Source organism: Leiobunum rupestre, chromosome 3, assembly GCF_980474605.1.
Source record: "Leiobunum rupestre chromosome 3, qqLeiRupe1.1.hap1, whole genome shotgun sequence".
Lineage (NCBI taxonomy): Eukaryota > Metazoa > Arthropoda > Arachnida > Opiliones > Sclerosomatidae > Leiobunum > Leiobunum rupestre.
The window spans coordinates 14,476,186-14,503,577 of record NC_143386.1 but is presented as its reverse complement, the minus strand read 5'-3'; the positions used below and the strand labels follow the sequence as shown (position 1 = coordinate 14,503,577).

The 27,392-nt window shown below is 38.0% G+C and overlaps 4 protein-coding genes across 5 annotated transcripts in view; 2 read left to right on the top strand and 2 right to left on the bottom strand.

Moving 5' to 3' along the window:
• The window catches only part of LOC149949537 (uncharacterized), a 113,961-nt gene that overhangs the window by 22,513 nt on the left and 64,056 nt on the right, over positions 1–27,392 (top strand). The gene's annotated exons all lie outside the window — the stretch shown is intronic.
• LOC149949539 (uncharacterized) lies at positions 124–12,344 on the bottom strand. Its single transcript, XM_090169053.1, has 2 exons — positions 12,254–12,344; positions 124–813 (listed from the first exon to the last, which is right to left on the bottom strand). The coding sequence occupies exons 1-2, from the start codon at positions 12,290–12,292 to the stop codon at positions 124–126; spliced, it is 729 nt and encodes a 242-aa protein (XP_090025179.1). The 5' UTR covers positions 12,293–12,344.
• LOC149949541 (uncharacterized) lies at positions 2,146–3,102 on the top strand. The gene is made up of 2 exons (XM_090169255.1): positions 2,146–2,235; positions 2,300–3,102. Exons 1-2 carry the CDS (start codon positions 2,188–2,190, stop codon positions 3,011–3,013), a joined length of 762 nt encoding a protein of 253 aa, XP_090025381.1. The 5' UTR covers positions 2,146–2,187; the 3' UTR covers positions 3,014–3,102.
• LOC149949540 (uncharacterized) lies at positions 7,503–8,515 on the bottom strand. The gene is made up of 2 exons (XM_090169254.1): positions 8,416–8,515; positions 7,503–8,335 (listed from the first exon to the last, which is right to left on the bottom strand). The coding sequence occupies exons 1-2, from the start codon at positions 8,452–8,454 to the stop codon at positions 7,622–7,624; spliced, it is 753 nt and encodes a 250-aa protein (XP_090025380.1). The 5' UTR covers positions 8,455–8,515; the 3' UTR covers positions 7,503–7,621.

Below are 27,392 nucleotides of genomic sequence, written 5' to 3'. Positions count from 1 at the left end.
TTTAAAATAGTTTTTATTTCACTCATGACTATTTACATGTGACATAAATATTTACAGTAATAAATACAAGGTTCTAAAATTGAATAACCAAAGTTCTACGGCCTAGTTTTAAATGTCCCCGTGTTATGTGCGGGTGACTTTGTCGTGGAATTTCTTCTCAACCAGATCTCTGGCCACTTGGAAAGAAGCCGCCTTGGATGCTTCCATGTCCGCGATCATCTTACTAAAGCCATGAACAGCTTGGATCTTGGAATCCACCTTCGTGAACACGGGAGCAGAGGTCTTAGCTTTATGAATTTCAGGGATGGGTTGGGTGTAGGTAGACTTGGAATCCTTGACGACCTTCATTTGGGGTATGACCACGTGGTACTGTTGCAGGTTCACCTCTGGTCGGTGCACGATGAGAGTGTGGGGCACCTTGTAGACCATGGGCTTGTGCTGGACCACGGGACTGGGGATGACGAAGATGGCCTGAGGCACCCTGAAGAGGGCGGGTTTAGTGTGGACGATGGGCTTCGGGGCCTCGATGACCGGCGAAGGGATGTTGAGGACCACTTTCTTCTCCTTTAAAATATTCCCAGAGAAGCCAATGTTGGCGTGGGGAACATCGTGGACTTCCGGGGCACCTTTGGGCATCTCAACTGTTGGTTGGACGAGGGATAAAGACGGTTGAGGAATGTCGAAGACTGCAGCTGGCAATTCCATAGTCTGTTCGTGAACAGTGCTCAAGGGCTGGGCCATGTCCAAGGGCAACGGGGCTGCTATTTCGACCCCATGTGGGGTTTCAACGTCGATCGATTTTTGGCCCAGAACCTGAAAACATTTATATTTTTATATTTGATTAAAATCTAACATTAAACTCCAGTTAGTTGACTTACCGCAGAAGTCATTGCCATGAAAAGAAATAAACTGACTGCCTTGTTCATCTTCGATTTACTTTGTGAGGTGTCGTTGAAGAGATAAAGCACTGATTCCGTCTGATGTGAAGAGCGTTACAGTTGGGATATTTATTCCCTTTTTGGGTTTTTTATTTTTATTTCATGTTGGTCTGAATTTTTTATTGGTTTTAAGTTAAACTTACAGGAATTTTTTCGTCTTTTTTATTACTAACGAAAAATTGTTTTACAAGAGTGATATCTTGGCAATAATTAAATGTTAACATAAGTTATTTAATAACCGTTAAATTGTTACAAAAGGTTATCCACAATTTTTTTTGCTACTAAAAACACTTTTTCTTATGTTTTCGCTCCTATCGGTGGTACATAGTAACTTCTAATGCACGGACTTTCAAATTTGAACTATTTATACTATTTCAGCTACGTAATTTTTAAATCGATAAATTAATACATATATTTTTAATATTTTTAAAGATGTGTTTACACATCTTAATTATTCAGAATGTTAAATGATTTTAAATTAAAACATTTTTGTTAGCGTCTATACTTTTAATTTTAGGAATTTTTTAGTCAAGAGCATTAATTTAATTTATTGTTTCACAATTGTTTTTATTTTAATGTTATTAGTTCTCGAATCAAGTTGGAGTACTCGATAAAAAATGTCCAGAAACTCGCCAAACTTTCGAGTTTAAAATTTGTCCAAGGATAAACTCGATAAAACTCACTAAGGAGTTTTCGTATTACCGAGTTTCAGGGCTATCCGAGCATTTGTTTAAACCAATTACTCAAACTCGAAGTCGATAAGGAATTTTTTGAAATCTCGAACTCTACTCGGTTATCAAAAGTTTATACTATAGCACACCACTACAATATAATAGAATAATGTATTATAAAAAACGTGATATTTTGGCGGCTCTGTCAACACTGCATTTAGGAATCCATGCATAAAATTTTCACCAACTCATTAATCTTTATAATAAATTGTCACTAATGTACATTAGTTATTAGTTATTAGTAGCACAAAGTTAACCGAAAATCTTTTGTTATAAGTTAATGTTTATTATGTTACTTATGTTAACATTAAATTCTTGCCGAGATTTGGCTTTTCAAAACAATTTTTCGTTATTAAGTTAGTTATGAAAAAAAATAATGTAAGTTTAACTTAAAATAAAAATAAAATGCGTAATAAAAAACCCCAGAAAGAGTATAAATATCCCAAATGTCATGCTATCAGTATCAGAAGTTATCGGAGCTCCCTCTCTTCAACTAAAATTATCAATATAAAGTGAAGATGTACAAGACCGTCTGTTCAATTCTCTTCGTGGCCATGGTTTCTGCGGTAAGTTTACTAATAGGAGTTTAATTCTAGTTTCTATCAAATTTATTGAAGTTGTGTTGGTCAGGTTCTGGGCCAGAAATCGATCGATGTAGAAACCCCTCATGGGGTCGATATAGCAGCCCCGTTGCCCTTGGACATGGCCCCGCCCTTAAACACTGTTCACGAACAGACTATGGAATTGCCAGCTGCCATCTTCGACATTCCTCAACCGTCTTTATCCCTCGTCCAACCAACAGTTGAGATGCCCAAAGGTGCCCCGGAAGTGCACGATGTTCCCCACGCCAACATCGGCTTCTCTGGGAATATCTTGAAGGAGAAGAATGTTATCCTTAACATCCCTTCGCCAGTCATCGAGGCTCCGAAGCCCATCGTCCAGACCAAACCCGCCCTCTTCAGGGTGCCCCAGGCCATCTTCGTCATCCCCAGTCCCGTGGTCCAGCACAAGCCCATGGTCTACAAAGTGCCCCACACTCTAATAGTGCACCGACCAGAAGTGAACCTGCAACAGTACCACGTGGCGATTCCCCAGATGAAGGTCGTCAAGGGATCCAAGTCCGCCTACACCCAACCCATCCCTGAAATCTATAAAACTAAGACCTCTGGTCCCATCTTCTCAAAGATGGACTCCAAGGTCCAAGCTGTCCAGGGTGTTGGTAAGATGGTCGCGGACATGGAGGCGTCCAAGGCGGCTTCTTTCGGGGTGGCCAGAGGAATGGTCGAGAAGAAATTCCACGACAAAGTCGCCCGCGTCTCGAAAACTCTCCACGGAGCTGTATGAAAGTTCATGTAGGACCTTCTAGCGTTGTTATTAGTTTTTAAACACTGTATTTATTTCCATAAATATTTATATCATGTATAAATAGATTTGTCACTCAAAATAAATTTGAAATCCTTTTATCTAATGGTATACCTTACTTTCGCTTACCGAAGCCTCCTTAAAACAGTGGACAAAACTTACGCTCAAAATTAATTAGCCTGTTTCCTTTCGGTTACTTTTAGCTATCCTGCTTGATCCGTATAAAAAACCTCACTTCTATAGGTATATTAGACAACCTCTCTACTTCTGAGCTATTTCTATATTCTTAACGTCATCATTGATTTCATGAAACATCTTGTCTCTAAGTTTTCCCACACGCAGAAAGCATTGTCATTATCCCCTAGCAATTATTCTTTAAGACCCTTTTATATTTGCTATCCCCGTGTGGGTGTAAAAGCCCAAATGTTTCTTATTAGTGTCTTATTCTTGGAAAATTATATTCTTGTTCGCGAAAGTTTTATTACCCCAACATGTGTTCGAATGGCTCTCCTCTACATACGGTGTTTTACTCGCGGTGGAACCAAATAATGGTACCACACGCGGAAACGCGTCACCGGCCGTCACCAATTTCTACTACCGACTATCAACTACTAGCTTCCACCCATTCAACTAGGCGTCGACCAATAACCTATCAACGATACACAGGCTTCTTCACACATTTATCTCTCTCCAATCATCAACCGAAGAATTTAGATCTTCCAAACTAAACTAAACCTGAAATTACAATCACGTGACATTCCTTAAGATTAAAACTAGAGTAAGCCAATTTTGACACAGAGTCCCTCAGCGTTACTGAGTGGAACTTGTAGGAAGAGTCCGGAGACGATTAGTCCCGGGTGAAGGTTATAAGGTTGAGATTGTCAACAAAGAGTACGGGCCCAGTATCAGGGAGAGTTAATAGTAGTTAATATTACAAAAGACTTTAAGAAAAAGCGAAGTAGAGTTCGTGGCTCGCGGCCGCGGACATCAGCCAACATTGCGGTACGAACGGGAGTCAGCTGGAGCCAGTCCATGTCCTAAATCACCTGACACCGACCCAGCGAACAGACTGTATTCATCTTTGGTGAGCCAAAGCCCAGAAAGGCTTTAAATTAATTTGAGAGAGAGAGAGCCCGCGTACTCTCCCACGTGATCAACGCGAAACGAATTTTATTTGCATGCCCAGTTTATTTTAGTGCCGTGTTTATTTTATCTAAGTGCTTTTATTTTTTTCAAGTGTATTTGTTACGATTGCTTTTTATTTTATATTACTTGGACACCCGACATTCGCGTACTTATTTCTGTAACGTATAAGCATACCCCTACACATTCTTAGATCTGGAATAGTATTAAACAGTGTTGGGCACCGCTCATCTCATTGTGAGCGGATTTGTTATTATGAGCGAAAATGAGCGGTAAAATATCTTTTTAAAAGAGGGCAAAACAAAAATGAGAGGAGCGAAAATTTTACCGCTCAAAAAAGAGCGGAAAATAAGAGCGACAATTTTACCGCTCAAAAAAGAGCGGAAAAAAAGAGCGAAAATTTTACCGCTCAGAAAAGAGCGAAAAAAAGAACGAAAATTTTACCCCTCAAAAAAAGAGCGAAAAGAGAGGAGCGAAAATTTTACCGCTCAAAAAAGAGCGAAAAGAGAGGAGCGAAAATTTTACCGCTCAAAAAAGAGCGAAAAGAGAGGAGCGAAAATTTTACCGCTCAAAAAAGAGCGAAAAGAGAGGAGCGAAAATTTTACCGCTCAAAAAAGAGCGAAAAGAGAGGAGCGAAAATTTTACCCCTCAAAAAAAGAGCGGAAAGAGAGGAGCAAAAATTTTACCGCTCAAAAAAGAGCGGAAAGAGAGGAGCGCCGATTTAACCGCTCAAAAAAAGTGCGGAAAAAAGAGAGCGAAAATTATACCGCTCAAAAAAGAGCGGAAAGAAAGGAGCGAAAATTTTCCGCTTAAACTTCTGTCTTCTGAGTGTCCGATTTCAAAATAATTAGCAATAGCGACGAGGGTTTTCGATACGTGAAATTAGTACACGACAATCGCTATACAGTGGCGTAACTAAACTTACGGTCGCCCGGGGCGGAAGACTAAACCTTAGCCCCCTCTCATACAATTAATATTAATTAATTAATAATAATTTGAATGACTTCAAGTATTGATTAATTAATTGACGAATTAATTAATTATTATGGCAAATGAACTACAAATATTATTTTCTTTGGTAATAAACATTGAAATTAAACTTAAGAGTTTACTGAGAGAGGAGCGAAAATTATACCGCTCAAAAAAGAGCGGAAAGAGAGGAGCGAAAATTTTACCCCTGAAAAAAGAGCGGAAAGAGAGGAGCGAAAATTTTACCGCTCAAAAAAGAGCGGAAAAAAGAGCGAAAAGTTTACCCCTCAAAAAAAGAGCGAAAAGAGAGGAGCGAAAATTTTACCGCTCAAAAAAGAGCGAAAAGAGAGGAGCGAAAATTTTACCGCTCAATAAGACGTGAGCGTGAGCGGCTCTTTGACGAAAATGCCCAACACTGGTATTGAACGGCAAAACGAGATCCATCTTGGCTTTGCTGACGCTAGGGAAACCCTAGAGCCGAAAATAATTAATCAATAATTAAAATACACTTTTAGTCGCACAGTTTAGTTGATTTTTCCACATTTGATCAGGAATAAAAATAATATTTGATGCCTAATATTTTAGCTAAAAATAAAATGTGTATTTCAAGTTACATTACCCTACATTATAAATGTTTGTGATGGAATGGATTCGGTGAATTTTGAGCCGTGGTGCGCGTTCGGGAAAATGCGTCCAGGCTGCGAAGGTAAATGCTATTTAATGGCGTAGGATCTTGTAAGGTATATCACGTCACTTTTAAAACCGTACTGAAGTATTTTTATAGCTATGGTCTTCCTTCTGTGGGGATTCCGACCATCGGGATTTTAGCTCGCAAGCCTTTGCCATTGATCGGCATATTTGAAATGAGGGTAATCTGGTGAAAACCCTTGTTAAGATTCAAATCGTGTTTTTTCGGTGAAAAATTCCCTTTTTGTTTTCGTGACAACCATATTTGTACGTTTTTGATGACGCTCTACAAGTTTTTAATTGACAATTTTCACATAACACCTAGCGGTGAAAAATTAAATTAAAAAAAAAACGTGAAAATGGTTAACGATTTCGATGAAATTTCGCTAACGAGTGTCCCCCGGGTGTGGATAACGTACACTAAAATTTTCAACCTTCTTGAGAACATAGTTTGTTGCCGAGCTGAAAAACAAACATCCTGTATAGTGGTATGGCGCGTTTGAGAACTGTATACGGTTTGGAGGCCCATTTTCCATAGTCTGGCCTACCTTGAAAAACATCCTAACAACACACGCCGGGTTTCTCGTTATCAAAATTGGAGAATGGAATCTAAACAAGAGTCTTAACCCTCATTACAAAAACACCGATCACTGGCAAAGGCTTGCGAGCTATGATCCAGATGGTCGGAATCCCCACAGAAGGATGACCATCGCTATGAAAAATACTCCAGAACGGTTTTAAAAGTTACGTTATATCAGACGTTTATACCGTATACCTTACAAGATCCTACGCCATTAAATGGCATTTACCTTCGCAGCCTGGACGCATTTTCCCGAAAGCCCACCACGGCTCAAAATTAACTGAATCCATTCCATCACAAACATTTATTATGTAGGGTTATTTAACTTTCAATACACCTTATTTTTAAGCTAAAATATTAGAAAACAAGTTTTTTAATTCCAAAAAAGTGTTGTAAGCGGAAAATATTCCACGAAGAATGACCTAGGCCTTTTTTTCCGGATAGTTTTCCAAAAAAATAAACTTTCATTCTATGATTAGTCTAATGTTGTTAGCAAATTTAAATACCTAAACCTTTAGACTAGCTTCACACTGATGTACAATGTCACACTTTTTATGTTTTGTAGTATGTTTACTGTTATCACACTTTTTAGAAATAAATATCTTTTAATTAACATAGTACAAATAGTGAAGTGATTACAAGAAATTTAAAGAGATGATAGAAAGTCCTCGATAAAAGTTTAAACAAATTAAAAACCCTGGGAAAGTAATTTAGGTTTTAATTTAGTTCTCCCGATTTGCTGAAAATTTTCCGCAAAGTTTTCTGGTTATTTTACCGCGTTTTATTTTTCCGTAAATTTAACAACACTATTCCAAAACAACTGGATAAAACAAATACAGGGGGACTTGCGTAGGCAGACGTATCACAAGAATATCTTGGGCGAAAAAAAGGGAATACTTACTCCGTAAGGGTAGTTTTATATACATATGGTGATATTAAAACTTAAAAGCTCAAATATAGTGAGGTTTTTCATATGGGTCAACCATGAAACTAAAGAGTAACCGAAAGGAAACAGGCTAATTATCTTTGGGCGTAAGTTTTGGCCACTGTTTTAAGAGGCTTTCGTTAGCGAAACTAAGGTTGACCATTAGATAAAAGGAAACCAAATTTAATTCGATTGACAAATCTATTTACACATGACATAAATATTTATGGAAATAAATACAGTTTTTAAAAACTAATAACAACGCTAGAAGATGCTACATGAACTTTCATACAGCTCCGTGGAGAGTTTTTGAGACGCGGGCGACTTTGTCGTGGAATTTCTTCTCGACCATTCCTCTGGCCACTCCGAAGGAAGCCGCCTTGGACGCCTCCATGTCCGCGATCATCTTACCAACACCCTGGAAAGCTTGGATCTCGGAACCCAACTTGGTGAAGACGGGAGCAGAGGTCTTAGCTTTATAGATTTCAGGGATAGGTTGGGTGTAAGCGGACTTGGATCCCTTGACAAGCTTCATTTGGGGGATGACCACGTGGTACTGTTGTAGGTTCACTTCTGGTCGGTGCACGATGAAAGTGTGGGGCACCTTGTAGACCATTGGCTTGTGCTGGACCACGAGACTGGGTATGACGAAGATGGCCTGAGGCACCCTGAAGAGGGCGGGTTTCGTCTGGACGATGGGCTTCGGAGCCTCGATGACCGGCGAAGGGATGTTGAGGACCACTTTTTTCTCCTTCAAGATATTCCCAGAGAATCCGATGTTGGCGTGGGGAACATCATGTACTTCGGGAGCATCCTTGGGCATCTCTACTGTTGGTTGGGCCAGAGACAAAGACGGTTGAGGAATATCAAAGATGACAGATGGCAGTTCCATAGTTTGTTCCTGAACAGTGTTCATTGGCTGGGCCATGTCTAATGGCATCGGGGCTGCGATCTCAACAGCGTGCGGAACTTCAACGTCGACGGATTTCTGACTAAGAACCTGAAAACCCATAAAAATGCGGGTTTAAACGAACGTTAATAGATCACGTCTATTGATCCTGTAAGTCAAAAATTGCTTACCACCGATGCAATCGCCACAACGAGAACCAATCCGAACATTTCTTCTGTTTAACAAAATCTGTATTTAATCAACTTAAAATTGAACCGTTTCTGACACACTTGAGGGTTAACTGAGGACTTTTATAGTAAATCGTTTGGATACGATCGTTTTTTACTATGATTCATTTTAATACGTCTTAAAGTATCAATGCATTTTTTATCTCTTTCATTTACATTCTATTAGAATAGAGATTTCCGTAATTTTAGGAATAATTTTTTTAAGTTCATGAAAGGTTTTTGTAATGACTTATAATTTTGGGTCTTAAAAGGCTTAGGAGAACATTTTATTTGGTGTAATCAAGAGAAAATAAGGGAGAGTGTAGCTCTTCGCCGAACGCGTGCGTCACCTTGTTTGAGAGGCAAAAATCTCCTCAAGAATAGCTGTCTGCCCCCCTCCCGCAGAAGCCGCTTCACATATTCATGAATGTCTCGTTTTTTTGTTACCATGCGCTCAAAAAATAGGTCGTTTTTAATTTAAATTTAAAACCGAGCAATTGATTGTTTTATATGATATATTTATGTTATATTATATTTATAAACAAAAGGCGTGTTAAATGTATATTTAAATTTTCAATTACGAAATTTAGATCAAAGGGATATATCGTCACGTGCCTGCTAAGCTTTGTAGTAGTCTGCCTGCCTGTAGTCAAGTCAAAATGGCAACGCGAGGAATCATATTAAACCCAGTCATTTTGATATATAATTTTGAGTTAGACGAAAGTGGAAGTTACAGGAGCGTAATGGAAAACTACAAAACAGTGGTGCGTTAAAAAAACTTTGTAACACTTTGCGCTTTATTTATTACATACGTAAATATTAAAAGCCATGAAAGCAAGGTTTAAATTTCTGACATTGTAGCGCGCTTTTCGTAGAAAACGAGAGAGAAACGTATCCCAGACTACCTCGGTCAGCACTATATTCCCGAGAAGAATGACGTTGGGGTCCCATGACTGACGCGCGTCTTTATTGGTTATCGCTCGCGGAGGGGGGGGGGGGGTTGAAAAGATTGAGCCCCTCAAACAAGGTAGCAAGCGAAGGGAAAGGTCATTTTTGTTTTAAGAGCTACACTCTCCCCTATTTTCTCTTGGTGTAATGAACATTTTATTTTGCCGATTTCAAATATGTATTTGTGTTGGTGCGAATATGTGATTATGTTGAGTGCGAGTATGTTTTGTGTTGAGTGCGAGTATGTTTTGTGTTGAGTGCGAATATTTTTTCAGATGAGTACGAAGGTTTTCCTTCGAGAGCGAATGTTTTTCAGTCTAGAGCGAATTGATTTTTACCAAGTGGAGCTTGTCTGCTGCTTGATGAAATTATTTTTTGTTAGGTTCGAGTTCGGTTCTGTTGAGAGTGGAAAATACTTAAAGTGTTATTTGGATGGTGTTGACGAGTGTGCGTTTCGTTATTCGTCAGGGCACCTTCGTTTATCCTGGATGTCGATGGTCCAACATCTGTGGCGTATGCGTGCTTGCTACGAAATGACGAAAGAGGACGCTCTCAAGAATATACCTCTCTATTATCCCGGTGTAAGGTCGAAACGTCTTTCAGTGCTTCATTTTCTGCTCCTTCGGGTCGTTGTTTATTTATTAAATTAATTAATGCGAATTTCACCAGGTTTAACCGAAGCGTAGGGTTATTTGCGTTAGTTACGTTAAGAATAAATCATAACTCGCAGTGTCGGATTTAAATTATTGGGGGCCCTATGCAAAGTAGAATTTGGGGCCCCTAAAAAATTATTTTTGACTCTTTTAACGCCTGTGTGGTTATAAACATAAATTTCCAATAGAATGGAGGGAAAAATCTCGTTTGCCCTTGTGTCATGACACACTTGGCACATGACTTAGCTCGTACTAGAAGACGATTTTTAGATTTCATTCATACTCCTTTTACAACAAATTATTAGAGCTGACTTTAAAAAATCTAATGCGGATTTTGGCTCCACATCCGCCTCCAAATAAACGCTAACTCTCAGAGAAGATTCAACTACAATCATGTTTCAAGTGTATTGGAAAGGGTTTGTTATTTAAGAGATAGTGTCCGCTGAGACGCATTTCGAGTTTATGAAAATTAACATTTCGTAAACAATTTTGCCTATTGTTGACATCATAAATTGTCGAAATTTAGAAGATTTCCTACCTAATTCCTGCCGTTCAAGTTTTTATTAGTACTAAAAACGTGCAAAAAATTGTGTTGATTCCTTAAGCGCGTACTTCTAACGTTCTGGAGGATTGTAGCTAGCGTGATTTTGCACGCTCCATTCAAAAATTTGAATGCGCACTCAATGACTTTAACCAGTGCATCGGGAAATAGCGAAAACCACCAATATTTTTCGAAAGCTTATTACATTATCGTTCATTTTAGAAATAAGGTATTTATGTTTATTGATAGTTAAATTTCCTTAACTTTTATGATTAGATTAAAAGTAGAATTTGATTCGGATGTTGTATTAGGATTTCCAAGCCTGGTTATTATGATTTTTCTTAAATACCATAGTTAAACTTAAGAAATTTTATCCTACTTTTTTCTCGGTTTTCCCTCTAAACATTATCTCTCGACTTATTTCGTAGATTCATCTTAGATGACGAATTTATCCTATATGTTCAAAGGAGTAATTAGTAAAAAATGTAATTTTGTTACTTTAGTAATAAACTACAGTACTTCTTATTTTTCCAGTTATCACGCATTACCCATACTTATGAGAACGAGTATAACTGGTAACAATAAACGTTCCAAATACTCCCAAAAATTGTATCAATAGTTTAAGGTGTATTTATCGACTAACTGCAACGGAAAATTTTCAAATTTCATTTCCCATTGAAGATATTTATATTTAGTTTTCTATAATACTTAAATGTAGTTATGCAAGTTTTTATGGAATTTATGAATACGTATGAAACGAAACATTGTTCTAAAACCTAGTTTTTATTTTTCATGTCGCATACTTCTATTTACATGATGATAAATATTTACAGGAATAAATAGTGTTTAAAATCGAATAACGGCACTTGCAGACGCTACATAATAAAGCTTCATACCGCCCCGTGTAAAGTCTTCGAGACGCGGGCGACTTTATCATGGAATTTCTTTTCGACGATGTTTCTGGCCACTTGGAAGGAAGCTGCCTTGGATGCTTCGGTGTCCGCGATCATCTTACCAACACCATGAACAGCTTGGATCTTGGGATCCACCTTCGTGAAGACCGGACCAGAGGTCTTTGCCTTGTAGATTTCCGGGATGGGTTGGGTGTAGGCGGACTTAGATCCCTTGACTACCTTCATCTGGGGTATGGCCACGTGGTACTGTTGCAGGTTCACTTCTGGTCGGTGCACGATGAGAGTGTGGGGCACCTTGTAGACCATGGGCTTGTGCTGGACCACGGGACTGGGGATGACGAAGATGGCCTGAGGCACCCTGAAGAGGGTTTCGGCGCCTCGATGACCGGCGAAGGAATGTTGAGGATCACTTTCTTCTCCTTCAAGATATTCCCAGAGAAGCCGATGTTGGCGTGGGGAACGTCGTGCACTTCGGTAGCATCCTTCGGCATCTCAATTGTTGGTTGCACCAGAGACAAAGATGGTTGAGGAATGTCGAAGACGGCAGCCGGCAATTCGAAGGCCGGTTCCTGAACAGTGTTCAAGGGCGGTGCCATGTCCAAGGGCATCGGGGCTGCGATCTCGACAGCATGAGGAGTTTCAACTTCAATGGATTTCTGGCACAAAACCTGAAGTCACATGAAACATTATTAACGAACATTACGGTATCATTAAGATGATTCTTAAATATAAATTTAAGTTATTACCATCGCTGCTAAGGTCAGGAAAGATATTAACCCAATCATATTGTTCAATACAAAATTTCGTCCGTAGCACTCAGATAATGATGTCAACAAATTGATTTTTCGGTGATTGATGAGTTATACGAGCTTGACACTGGATATTTATACTCTTCTTTCGTTGGTTCTTTATTTCCAAGGCTTTTTTAAATATAAACAGACAACCTTTAATTTTTATTAATTTTTTTGCACTTACTCGATTGAAAAAGATTTTGAGGATAGTTCAAGATGCTAGTGGTGCGTTTTAAATGACGCCCATATTTTGCTCTTTTGTTTAAAACAATTCGCAAATAAATATAAAGGTGGTTTCTGTCCAAATCTAATTCGCTGATATCGAAAATATTAATAAAAAGTTAAATAATATGATTTTTGGGAAATATGATAGCGGTGATATCGAAAATAAAATGAAATAAATAGCGATATCCAGTAGGGGGCGTGAATTGAAATTTGGTGGTTCCGTTTGTAATATTATTCTGGGGAAATAAGAACTCGCGAAAGCAGTCGCGTAAAAAACCGGTACTGCCGGGCCGGCGACGTGGGCGGGCTTATATGATCTTAATGATATTAAGAATTATCCTCAAAACGAGAGTAAAAAATTAGTTACGCCACTGCGTGGAAGGTGTCTTTACGAAAATCATTCGTGTCAAATCTTTTTTGAATTCACCACTAAATGACCGCGGAATTTAAATCACAAAAAATGTGTTTTGTACAAAGTCGATTGTAATCTTGGCCGTGAGTGCCCGAGTAATGGTCTTTAGTTAAGCGTTTTGCTAATTATTGTTATCTATTTTAAATTGTTGGTTGTTACCAAACATCCATATAAGTAGTATTAAGTAGGTTATTTAAATTTTTTATTAATTACTCGACTACCCGAAAAGAATTCGTCGATTAATCAAGTACCGAAATTTTTTTCTAACAACTACGCGAACAAGGAAAATATTGAAATAATCGAATACACGACAACCCGACTCGATCAAAATATTACCCGACTCGACTACCCGATGAAAAATTAATTAATACTCGAAAGCCGAAGTAGGGTCTTCGAGCGGGTCCCAAAACAGTACAGTGGAAGGCCGCCACCCGGGTGGTGAACGTACAAAGGCAGGGTGGCGCTGGTGGTGAACGTACAAATGCAGGGTGGTGCTGGTGGTGAATTGTAGAATGCAGGGTGGCGCTGGTGGTGAATTAATAAAGTGACACCACCGAGCGGTGTGGGTGGTGAATTAATAAAGTGACACCACCGAGCGGTGTGGGTGGTGAACTAGCAATGTTACATCTCCACCGTAATGTTATAGTATAAATATAGGTGGGATCTTGGTAAAAGAACATTCTACGGAACAAGTATCAACACGAAATCATCTATGTAAGTATATTAGTTTTTTTTACTTAGTAAATATTTTGTGTATGTTCCTAACATATAAATTTTCATAGCATGTTTGCCCAAGTTTTGTTCGCCGTCTCGTCAGAGAAATTCATCGAGGTTACGTCTACACTAGATGTGCGTCTAGGACTCCGAGATAGTGCTACGGGAATCACCTTAGACGAAGCCGATTTTCATGAGTTATACCAAAAGAAGGATGAAATACTAGCTTTCTTCGAGAAGGATGACGCCCCAGGATCATCGTGCTTTTTCAGCGGTTCCGAGACGAAACGTGTTGAACTAAGAACGTATCAGAATCGAAAAATTTTGGATATCCGGGAGATGGTTCCGGGGTACGGTGAATTGTACGGCAAGTTTTTCCCAACCAAGAAGGGTTTCGCCATTGGTTACGCTCTCACCAAAGTGCTAATGGATATGTATAAAGACGTTGTAACATACCTAAATGAAGCAAATAGGATATATGACCTTTTAAAGGACACTATTTTGGAACAGTTGCGTGTTAATATCCGCCAGTGTTGCTACGGATGTACCGTGGACCATCCGTCACAGACTCAACACAACTGTCTAGAAGACTGGGATATGCGTGTTGAAATGAACTACGACACTGCGATAAGAAATCTTGACTACATTGAGATTTATAAAATTTTTACTTTAAAAACCTTTTTAAATGAAGAATTTTGTAAATGCATGGTCGCCAGAATAGTCTGTAACGCTAAACAACTTTTGTGAATAAAAACTATTTGATTTGAGAAAAATGTGTCATTCTTTAAAATGGATTTCAGGTTGCAACATCCTTTTAACGGTCTGATCGCGGGTGCGACTCAGTCTGGGAAATCCTTTTTCGTGGCTAGTCTTATCAAATATAAAGATACGTGTATTTCACCCCCACCAGAGAGAATTATATGGTGCTATACGGAATATCAACCCAAACTGTTTAATTCGGTATTAGATGATACACCCACCGTTGAATTTCACGAAGGGTTATTAGACGTTAAAATTTTAGACCCAAATGTCAAGAATTTTGTTATTCTTGATGATTTACTTTGTGAAATATCAAATAACAAGGATGTCACGAATTTGTTTATAAGAGGTTCTCATCATAAAAACACGTCGGTTTTTGTACTTATGCAAAATTTGTATTATCCTGGGAAGGAAATTAGAACGTTGAATTTAAACGCGCACTATCTGATAATTTTCAAGACACCACGTGACAAATCGGCGATATTTCATTTGGCTAGACAGATTTCCCCAACTAACAGTAAATACGTCATCGACGCCTTTCATCAAGCAATCGCTAGAGACTTTGGGTATTTATGGGTGGATTTGAAACCAACTACGTCAGACGATCACAGACTACGAACCGGACTTATACCAGGAGAAGAGGCTGCCGTTTTTATCCCAAAATGAAGAGAATTCATAATCATAAGGAGTTTTTAAAATATCTGTCTAAGTGTAATTCGTGTCAAAGAAATGCCGCCATCAAATATGCTAATAACGACGCGATTAAAGCTATTGTGGAATGCTGTATAAATGTTCTGCGTGGCAATGTAAAACTGTCAGATGATCATAAGAAGCGATTGAAGCGGCATTGTCATATTTTGCGGAAGATATCTAAACCCAATACCATCGCAAAACGGAAAAAGATTTTATTACAGAAGGGAGGATTTTTACCGTTACTATTAGCACCACTTCTTTCAATTGTAAGCAGTGCGGCAGGCGCGGCTATAAGTAGAGCTATCAAAAATGGCTAGGAAGATGATCTTAGTCCCCGAAGACGTTTATCGACGACTCAATTCGCAACCGAAACTTGACGAAAACTTGGATACGAAAACTGTTTTAAATAATCAGAAACTTAATCAATCACAAAAAGTGGAGTTGTACAACCATTTATTACAACGTAACAAAAGAACTAAGAAGGCGAAACTCGTTGAAGAACCGAAAAGAAAGAAAGACTGGTATTCGGAAATAGCTATCGCGATACCAGATTCACATCTAAAACCCGTCATTGCTTTGTACAAGTGGATTGAACGAAACAGTAAAATTGATTGGTCTACCAGTGGTGAACTTATTTATAAAGAACGCCCTATAGTTAGATCTAATATCATGGACATTTTACACGAATCAGTTAAAGGATACAAAACCAAACCGAAACATGAAATTGTTGGATTGGATAAATTTTATGAATTGTTGGCCAAGGAAAATGTACCCAAATCACTTGTAAAAAATAAATTCCCCTTTGAATCCCCTATTGAAAATGTACCTATTATTTCTAACGATTCACCAGAAAAGGTGTACGATGATTCAGATTATTTACCTCCTAGTCCCGAATCAATGTATGGCAATGGATTATTGAGTTGGATAAATTTGAAATAAAGAATATAATAATATATCAGGTTTCAGTTCTTTCATTCACGAATTATACCTCAACATGGAAGGTGGCATCGATCCTACTCCGTCTGGGTTGATAACCTCTTTATCGATATCATACTTGAAATCACCCAAAGTTATTACGGCGTTTTTGTTATTATTTATTATTATCGTTTTTGAACTATTTGATTTCGCGTACTGGTATCACGAACGGAAAATGAACTGTACGATGAATGGATAAGTTAGAAGAAATATACTTCAATGTAAAGGACGCCGGTAGTTACGGAGGCATTCGCGGTCTTTATCGTGCTGCCCGGGCAAAGGGAATTAAAGTGACCATAAACGATGTGAGAGAATTTTTAAAACGACAAGATACGTACACGTTACACAAGCCGATAAAACATAAATTCAGAAGAAACAAGACGATAGTGTATGGAATAGACGAACAATGGCAACTAGATCTGGCAGACATGCAAGATATAAAAAATCACAATAGTGGATACCGATATATCTTATGTTGTATCGATGTATTTAGCAAATACGCATTCGCTGTGGCTACCAAGGATAAGAAAGGATCAACTATGGTAAAGTCATTCAAATCTATTTTAGAATCAGGTCGACAGCCGAAGGTTGTACAGACTGATCATGGTAACGAGTTTCTATGCAAAGAAGTTCAAGGTGAATTAAAACGTAGAGGAATCAAGTTTTTCGCAACGCACTCCGAAGTAAAATCTAGTATTATAGAACGATTCAATCGAACACTGAAGTCTCGAATGTACCGATATTTTACGGAGAAAGATACGCACAAATATATCGACGTTTTACCAGATTTATTGGAAGCTTATAATAACAACTACCACAAATCTATTAAATGCAAACCCGTTGAAGTGAAGAATGAAAATTCGAAACAAGTGTGGCAGAACTTATACGGGAAAGTCAATTTTTCACCCCCAGTCTCGTTCCCTTTTGAAAGAGGTGACTTGGTTCGCATGAGTAAGAATAAAACTACGTTCGAAAAGGGTTACAAAGCCAATTATACCGAGGAAATATTCAAAGTAGTTCAGTGCATACCAAGAGACCCTCCGGTATATAAACTGGAGGATTTGAAAACTGAGCTCATTTCGGGTGTGTTCTACAAGGAGGAAATACAGAAAATTGGGAAAGACCTCGAAAACTGCTTATTCAAAATCGAAAAAGTTCTAAGGAAAAGAACAAAACCAGACGGGACTAAAGAACTACTAGTACGTTGGCGTGGTTACGGTCCAGATTTTGACTCTTGGGTGCAAGAAATCGTCACATTATGAGTTTCTATGTCACGTTACCGTCCGACTCGTCTATGCGCTATTTCAAAAACAATACTATAAGCAAGTTTAGAACGTATTTACCAGAACCCATTAAACTTGAGGGAGCTTACGAAGTTGGACTTGCTGAAATCAGTTATCCTAGAACGTGGAATAACGTTCAAGAAGAATGTGTAGTTCGAATTTGGAAAACTATCTCTCTACCGGATTCCTTAGAAGAATCAAAGACTAAAACAACTAAGACACTGAGAAAACACACTGACATAGAAAATTTCAACGACATAATGGATTTCGTTAATATAGTAATACCACCAGGATATTACGGAGTTGAAGATTTACTAGAAATCATGACTACTGATGACGACGGGCGAAATATTAGCTCTAGAGTCAAGTTATATTACAACAAACCAAACCGACGTGTAATTGTTGAACTATATGAAATGAACCAAGTTTACATACCACATGAAATCGCCATCATATTAGGATTCACGAGAACTCCAGGCAAAGACGTAACTATAGTGACTTCCATGACGGCGCCTTTTAGCTGTGATATGGACGCTGGGTTACATTCTCTGTTCATATACTCGGACATTATACAAAGTCGATCGGTTGGAGATTCAGATGTTCCCTTATTACGTATTATAAGTATTCAAGGAAAAGACGGAGACACTGTTGAGAAAGAGTTTTCACGACCACATTATATGCCTATTGCGCATAACCATTTTCAAACCATTGAAATTAATATTATGAGTGAAATGGGTCAGCCTGTACATTTCGAACGAGGAAAAGTTCACGTCACTCTTCATTTTAGACCCCGAAGAACATGGACTTATCTATAAAATCAGGTGTAAAATCTTTCTTCTGTTCATTTGTGGTTAGCAGGTCAAAGGAGAAACATGTCTCCACGTAATCTGGATCACGTTTCTGTAAACGATTATAATAACTATTACTTAAATCAAATTGGACACGGATCAATTCCGGTATACCGTGGGGTAGCCGTGCAAAGAGGATATGGTCTTGGAAATATATTAGCCTCGGCATTTCGGTCTGCCATGCCTTTACTCAAAAAAGGTGCCTCATTCCTTGGTCGAAAATTTTTAAATACCGGGGCAAAAATTGCTTCCGACGTCTCGAGTGGTGTGTCTATTAAAGACGCGTTAAAATCTCGGGGGAAAGAGGCGGGGAAAGAAACCTTAAGAAGAGCCGCCGAAGCAGTGAGTAAACTTAGTGGAAATGGACGTAAAAGGAAACGTAAAACGTCTCCCATCATCAGTTCAGTTCGAACCAGGAAGAAGAAAAGACGTTCTCTGCTTCAGTCTGATATATTCTCGTAATCATTGAACCATGTCCCTAGCTCACCCCAGTTCACAAAACAGCATTAGCTCGGAACTTGATTTATTTCACGTACCTTATACTCAAACTGGTATAATAGGAAGTCAATGGGTTGAATATAATCCAACATCGAACATAAATGAAAACCAAGCAATTATCTTTAGTATCGCTGGAAACTCGGAGACTTACATTGATTTGAAAAATACTTTACTTCAAGTTCAAGTGAAAATTGTGAAAGCAGATGGAACTCTACCAAAACCCGATATTTACGACGCTGTATCTAAAACCACAACTCCCGCGGACAAAGTTGGTCCGGAAAATTTGTTTTTACATAGTCTCTTTGGCGAAGTTCACGTATCATTGGGTGACAGATCAGTTACGTCATGCCCTCAACAGTATCCTTACAAGAGTATGATTCAAACGCTCTTGACATATGGTGGACCAGCCAAGGATAGTTTCTTAACCGCGTCTCTATTCTATAAAGACAAAGCCGGGAAATTTGACGAATTTTCCAATAACGACGGATTTAAGAAACGTGCAAAATTTGCTCAAGAAGGTGTTATTGACATGATAGGAGTTGTACGAGCCGATATTTGTCAACAAAATCGACTTATTCCTAACCTGATAGATCTAAATTTCAAGTTTATCAAAAGCTCAAACGAGTTTTGTTTACACACAGACGGTGAAAAATGCAAAGTCATTTTCACACACGCATCAATGTTTGTCAGAAAAGTTAGATTGACGCCAGAGATTATGTTATCCCACGCTAAAACTTTGGAACTGGCAACAATGAAATATCCAATCACCCGTACGGAATGTAATTCATTTTCAATTTCCCAAGGCAACAAAATATGCGTCAAAGACAACTTATATAATGGTCAAATACCGAGTAAGGTGGTGATCGGATTTGTGGACCAGAATGCGTATTTGGGAGACTACAAAATGTCACCTTTTAACTTTAAAAATTTTTCGTTAACTCAAATCGCCCTATACCTTGATGGTAGTAGTGTCCCGGCAAAACCGTTAAACCCAAATTTCAAAGATAAGTTGTTTATGCGATCATACGTTAATCTCTTTCTTCAAACTGGGCAATGGAATATTGACGAAGGAAATTTTATCGACCGTGATGAATTCGCCAATGGAAACGCACTATTCGTATTCGATTTAACTCCCGATCTCAACGGAAGTTCAACTGACTGTTTCAACCTGGTAAAGAACGGGAGCGTTCGTCTCGAATTAATATTCGGAGAATCGTTGCCGTCAACAGTTAGCGTGATTTACTATTCCGAATATCAATCTTTGGTCGAGATCGACAAGAACAGAGCAGTTTTATATGATCAAAGTTCATAATGGACTCGCAACAACTTGAAATCATACTCAAGAAAGATCCGTATACCAAATATTTGTTCAGAGGAGTCTTCCCTGCCGACAAACTTCCCGAGAATGTGAAAACGTATCCTTCACTTTACATCGTGAACACTGATACGTCCAATGGGGTAGGAGAACATTGGTGTTTGATATATCTCTCAAGGTCACTCAATTGTACATTCTTCGAGAGTTTCGGGAACAGCCCTGATTTATTTAAATTTAACTATTTTATAGAGAAAAACAGCTTAACTGTCACGTATAATTCTGCTCAATTGCAAGGAAATTCTAGTAAAGCTTGCGGTGGTTACTGTATATATTTTGCAATTAATTTGTGTCAGGGAATAAAAATGTTTAGTATATTGGAAAGATTTTCAAAAAACAAAAATGTTAATGATCGTATGATTGTAGAATTTATGTATAAGAAATACTCAATAAATTTGTTATAAAAATATTTTATTGTTTCGTTTTATAATGTCCGTGCGCGAGCGTTGATATACCATCGTCTAAAATATAACGTTTATCATCGCACGGGTTTAAACACAATTTGTTTTGTCGCACAGTCGTCACAATATGCTTATTACTCACTATGCGCTTCATCTCCGCGATAGTTAACTTACGGTTCAGAAGACACTCGCGATATTCCGCGTGACGGACGCGCTTCTGCACAACGCGTTTACACACACCCTTGCAAGTCTTTTTCTCGCCTTTAGATGACAATATAGAGTACATTTTGGGTCTAAGTCCGCAAAATTCTTCAATCGGTGTGCCGTCCATCTCATCCTTAAATTTGCCTAACCTCTTTTTGTTGGTTTCGTCGAACAGAGTGTGATTTTTGGGGTATCCAGAAAAATCATACATTTCCTTCTGTTGGGCGAAATCCTCGTATAAATCCGGTGTTTGGATTTCATACCTGAGGCTGTCTGTAAATTACAAATAATCATTAGAAATGAGCTATACTATACAGGGTCTTTTTTTTTGCTCGGAAAAGTGTTTTTTTTCAAAAACTATTTATAGTACCGATTTCAAATTTGGAAGGTCAATTCTCTATACCGGGGGACATCAGTTTGAGAAATTTGAGCGTTTTCGGTAATGTTTTTCACCAATTTTGAAAAATTATTTTTCGACCACTAGGTGCGAGATAAAAAATTTATATTATAAAGTTGTAGGCCGTCATCGAAAACCCTTAAAAATTGTTCACTCGACGAAAAACAATTTATTTATCAGTGAAAATTCGAGCTTGAAAAATTTACAAGTTGGTGAAGCCAAATTACGATTGTTTGAAACGATAATTGAAACCGAATTACCTAATCCAGTTGAAACTTTGGTTAAAAAAACGACCGGATTTAAAAAACACGAGGCTATAGGTCAATCCTAAACATGCATTGGGTATTTAAAGGAAAACTTTGGGAGATTATTATCAGTGTTTGATAATATTTCGAACAATGCCTCGTTATTCAGTAGCTGAGCCTACCGAGATAGTTGCCAATTACTATGGAGAAGCAGCGCAAAACCTTAGAAGAGTGACTGAAATCTTCGCAGAAAGACATCCAAATGGAGCACCATCTGTAAATACAGTAAGACGAGCAATTCACGATTTCAATCAATTTGGTAACTTGCAACCTAGGTTTCGCGGATTGGGTCAAGCGGATTTAGACTTCGAGAACAATGTACTCGCGTACTTTGTGGCATATCCTCGTCACAGTTGCGCTAACGCCGCTGCTGATTTGGGTTGTTCTGCAAATCGTGTGTGGAAAATTCTTCGTAAGAATCGCTATCACCCATACAGAGCTACGCTCCACCAAGGACTAATTGACGGAGACCATCAAAGACGTTATGAATTTAGCAACTGGTTACTAAATGCTGTCCAAGAAGATAGACAATTTTTGCGCCATGTTTTGTTCTCCGACGAAGCGTCATTTTCTAGAGATGGGCCCTTTAATCATCAAAACAGCCATCTTTGGTCTGACATCAACCCACATTGGGGTTTTGAATATCATCACCAGGTTCAATTTGAACGGGTCAATGTTTGGGTTGGACTTGTTGGAAACCGTTTGATTGGTCCCTTTTTCCTGCCGACGAACCTCAACGGCCAAAGGTATTTACATTTTCTACAGAACGAACTGAGTGACGCAATCGACGACCTTCCATTGGCTGAAAGACGTCAGTTGTGGTTTCAGCAAGATGGCGCCCCTCCGCATTTTTCCCGGCAAGTAACTGAGCACCTCAACAACGAGTTTCCTGAAAGGTGGATAGGGAGAAATGGTCCAGTGCATTGGCCAGCAAGGTCACCTGACCTAACACCGCTGGATTATTTTCTCTGGGGATTCGTTAAAGCAAAGGTATACGCCACGCCCATTGAAACTAGGGAGGAACTCATTAGACGAATAATCAGTGCTTGCCGAGACGTCACACCAGAAATGGTAGAGAAAGCGTTTGAGAACTTAATTGTCCGCGCACAAACCTGTGTTGCAGCCAATGGTGATATTATTGAAAATGTTTTGTAAAAATTTATGTGAATAAAATATCTGCATTTAAAAACCAAACGTGTACATTTTTTCAAGTGTGAAAACTCTACTACGTTTGTATTAGACTTGTTCCCTTTTCAATTATCGTTTCAAACAATATTAATTTGGCTTCACCAACTTGTAAATTTTTCAAGCTCGAATTTTCACTGATAAATAAGTTGTTTTTCGTCGAGTGAACAATTTTTAAGGGTTTTCGATGACGGCCTACAACTTTATAATAGAAATTTTTTATCTCGCACCTAGTGGTCGAAAAATAATTTTTCAAAATTGGTGAAAAACATTACCGAAAACGCTCAAATTTCTCAAACTGATGTCCCCCGGTATAGAGAATTGACCTTCCAAATTTGAAATCGGTACTATAAATAGTTTTTGAAAAAAAAACACTTTTCCGAGCAAAAAAAAAGACCCTGTATACAAGAGGGTATACGTACCAGTATCGGTAAAAAGAAGTTTGACCTTTTCTCCGTACTGCGGCTTTATGACGTCATAGTGAAATCTATACATTAAAAGTTTCGATAGATCCAAAATGGCGAAACCTGTATAGATGGGCCGGTTTAGAATAAGCTTTTTCTTAGCGGAATGAATTCCAACAAGGTCGTTTTGGAAGATGGTGAACTTTTCGAACGCGGGCGAGCTAGCTTTTTTAACAGCCTTTTCTGGTGTCGTAACCAATTTAAAATCCTTACGTAAACGTAAGTTTTCCATGGTTTTACCTGCAAAAAATAAAATAAAATAAAAATATTTTAATATTAATTTTTAATTTTAATTTTTAATATTAATTTTTAATTTTAATTTTTAATATTAATTTTTAATTTTAATTTTTAATTACTTACCGAAGACAGCGTTGTTCATTAATTTGAAAAAGTCCTTTTCAAAATCATTGGCGGCCATCTTCCTTTTATCTGTATTAAAGTCAATATATAGCTTTAACCAGGCACCTTGTTCGAATTTCATAATTCGGTGGATTTTCGTGATTTTTAGCCCTTTTTCCACGTAATACTTGAGATTGCGATAGTGTACAACGTATCGCTCTTTGTTGTTTAGGTTGGGCACCAGTTTCGGTAGACTCTCTTTAACAGGGATTTTCAGTTCAGTCATCTGGGTTTTGGAATACTCGGAAAGCATTTCCGGTTTAATTGACATGGACTCTGGAGCTAACGGGTAGCAGTTATGCTCGTCGTGTAATGCGTCCGGATATTCCAAATCCACTTCTAAAATAAATCCCTCAGAGGCGTCGTCGGGGCAACTTAGAATTTCGCGTTGACAGTCAGGGGTGGGTTCAATCCACTCAAAACCTTTCATTGGTAACGCGTCGCACATGACAGTACCATACAAATTGTTACAATCTGTTTAAAATAACATCGTTAAAACTTTTTTTTTTTTTAAATAAAATTTTTTAAATATTTTTTTTTAATAAAATTTTTAAAATATTTTTTTTTAATCAAATTTTTAAAATATTTTTTTTTTAATTAAATTTTTAAAATATTTTTTTTTTAATTAAATTTTTAAAATATTTTTTTTTAATTAAATTTTTAAAATATTTTTTTTTTAATTAAATATTTAAAATATTTTTTTTTTAATTAAATTTTTAAAATATATATATATATATATATTATATATATATATATATTATATATATATATATATTATATATATATATATATTATATATATATATATATTATATATATATATATATTATATATATATATATATTATATATATATATATTATATATATATATATTTTTTTTAATTTATTATATATATATATATTTTTTTTTGTATAATTAAATTTATTATTAAAATTTTGTTCATTCTTACCGAGATAACAGATGTAACTATCTGGTTTGGAACGGTCGTGTGTTTCCAGGTACTTGTTATTACCCTGTGCGAGACGATGGCTGATCATTGAAACTCCACCTCGTATCCCTTTTTCTATGAAAAGATGCATGTCCTCATCCAGAAAAAGGTCAAGACGCACCTTAGTCATACATAGGGCCGCCTGCCACGCGAAACCCGGGCCTGTGTACGAATGTGCGGGGTCTAGTCGGTAATACGTCATGCACATACGACGGAAACTTTGAAAGACGTCTGCCAGAAGTAATGTGTCAGACAAGACATAAATGTCGTGATACCGTCCTTTAAAAATAAAATTTTCAATTAAAGATTATACATATTTATTATTTTAATAGTGTTCATACCCAAATTTCCGATGTGGAAAGTTTTCCAGACGTTTTGCGCATGCACGTAGTCGGCTTCACTCAGAGGCTCATCGGTTAAATCGTTGAAGAAACACTCGATAGGTGGTAGTTGTGTTTCTTTAAAACGATCTTCCGAATCCATATATGAATACGGATAAACTCCTTTTCGCAGAAGTAAATTAACCTCTTCCGACGTGAAAACCGAGTTTAAGAGCGGAAACTTGTCAGCTCCACCTTTCGATAAATTTCCAACGAGGGTCTCGAGAGAAGCTGGCAAGAATCGGATGCTGTCAACAAACCGTAGTTTACCCAAGGTGAAAGAAATGTATGTTTCGCTGTTGGTAGCGATACAGTCTATATTCTTATTTTTGATCTTTGCAATTTGTTGCATAATGAGGTGGGCGTCATATCTACAAATTCTTTATATCATAAGTAAAAATACCTTTAAAAATATAGACAATTAATTTACCTGCTCAGATTATGAAGGAAAACCGGGATGAATTTTGGCGCCTTCATTTTCAAATTGCAGTTCTGACACGCACAGCCCCTATACGCTCCTGTATAATGGTCATGGTCACGTGTTTTAATTGAAGTTTTCGTGAATGTTTCTTCGCAGACGTAACAATGTGTTGCGGTTTGGTAGGATGTTTCTTCAGCTTCGGAAAGTTGCATAGGGATGTTTTCCTTCAACGCTTCCGATATAGCCGTAGACTCGTCCAAAAGCATATTCAAAAACTTCAACGCACCGTCTTGGCCCCTGTAGGTCTCGTGCTTTACGAGATTTCCTACATAGTAAATAAATATTAGATAAAGAATTAAAAGAATTTCAAGTGATCAAACGTACCAGTGGGATTGACAATTGCGTATGAAAATCCACACGTGACATGTACGGCTAGGGTCGTGGTCGATGACAATGTTGCGTCTGGCAAACATGTCGCTATTTTTGACATTATCGACTCGAAATCGGCGAAAATGGTGTAAGGAACCTATATGAAACAAATAAATAAATATTTCGAATTTAAAAGAAGTATTAAATTATTTACCATTTGACTCCAACCAAAATTTTTGAATTTTAAAATTGGTTCTTTGGTTGGCATCTCCACGCGTTGTGGTTGGTGAACATTACAGTCGCGCATATGAACTTTGATAATTTCCTCTGAATTGCTCCTTTTTAGACATCGGCGACAATAAAACGTCTTGCCATTATGTTTGGAGAATCCACTGAACAGACGGCTTAAATGACGTATTAGCACATAATGTTTATTTTGACCGTTTGATACTAAGAGAAGATCAATTTCCCTTGTTTCTGGTACTCTTTTCTCACTCACATATCGAGGAAAAAATCCTTTTTCATATGCGAAAATGTTAATTGATAGGTTATTCACCTCTTCGAACTTTTTAAGTTTATAAGCATCCAGTTCGAAGGGGAATGTAATACCGCACAAATCGAGTTCGTTTTCGTAACGCTTATAATTACTAATGCGACTCGGGTTGATGGTAACTGGGTGAAGTTTAGCCAAGATTGACCACAAGAAACATTTATTGTCACTAGGGTCTTCTGGATTCACATTTACCGTAGCCCGTTTATTTTCAATCACGGGTGGTATTTGAAAATATGTACCACCTACGAGAGGTAAATATTGAATAATGTTTATTTGTAAATACAAAATTCTATCCAAAACCCAACCACTTCCTAGTCCCTCATAATTGTTCATGCTGTCGGCAATTTTGTCTCGACTTGAGTTTATTTGTTCGGGTATTACCTCGGGTGACAGCGTCGCGTGTGTAAATCCCCTGAAATACGGCATTGCCTCAACGTCCGTATCAGTGTTACCAAGTTCACGGGTATATCGTGCCCGCACCACCATATACCACTTTATTCCCTTATTGGTATTTAGTTTGTTTTGAAGATACGTTTCTACCTTAGCACGGTGTTCATTTATAAATAACACAGGGTCGGTAACGCCATCTGGTGCCGTTATACGAGCCGAAAAAATTGCGTCACCAAGCGCATTAACCTCCTCTATTTGAATTGGATGGATGGCTGGTAGTACTGCTGGTGGGTCAGCTGGTAGCACTGCTGGTGGATTAGCTGGTAGCACTGGTGGTTGTTGACCAACTGGAAGGGCAATGGGTAGGCTAATGGGTGGGTTAGTGGGTTGGTTAGTAGGTAGGTTAGTGGGTAGGTTAGTGGGTGGGTTAGGAGCGTTGACGGCTTGCTGGTCAACAACGGCTGAACCAACGGCGTTTGGTTGTTGATGTTGGGGTTGAAAATTATCCCAATGCTCACTAAGCCATTCGTCTTCGGCTTGAGAGCCTAATAGATTGTTTAATGGATCCGGTTGTTGAGATTCGGGTTGATCGATTGCACCGTCACCGTGTTGGGCGTCCCAGTTCTCTATAAAGTCTTTTAAAACCTCATCATCTTGTGAGTCCAATAACGCGTCATTATCATTAAAAATCACTCCTAGAGCGTCCATTGCGCGATCACACTCGCTGTGTGTAATTTGTGGTGTTAACGTTTGCGTGGTTTCTACGCGCACAACATAATCATTGAGTTTATCATCACCGTCTTGGGTACACAATAACTCATGTAACGGGTCGTTGTCGAAGTTTTCGGAGAATAAGTG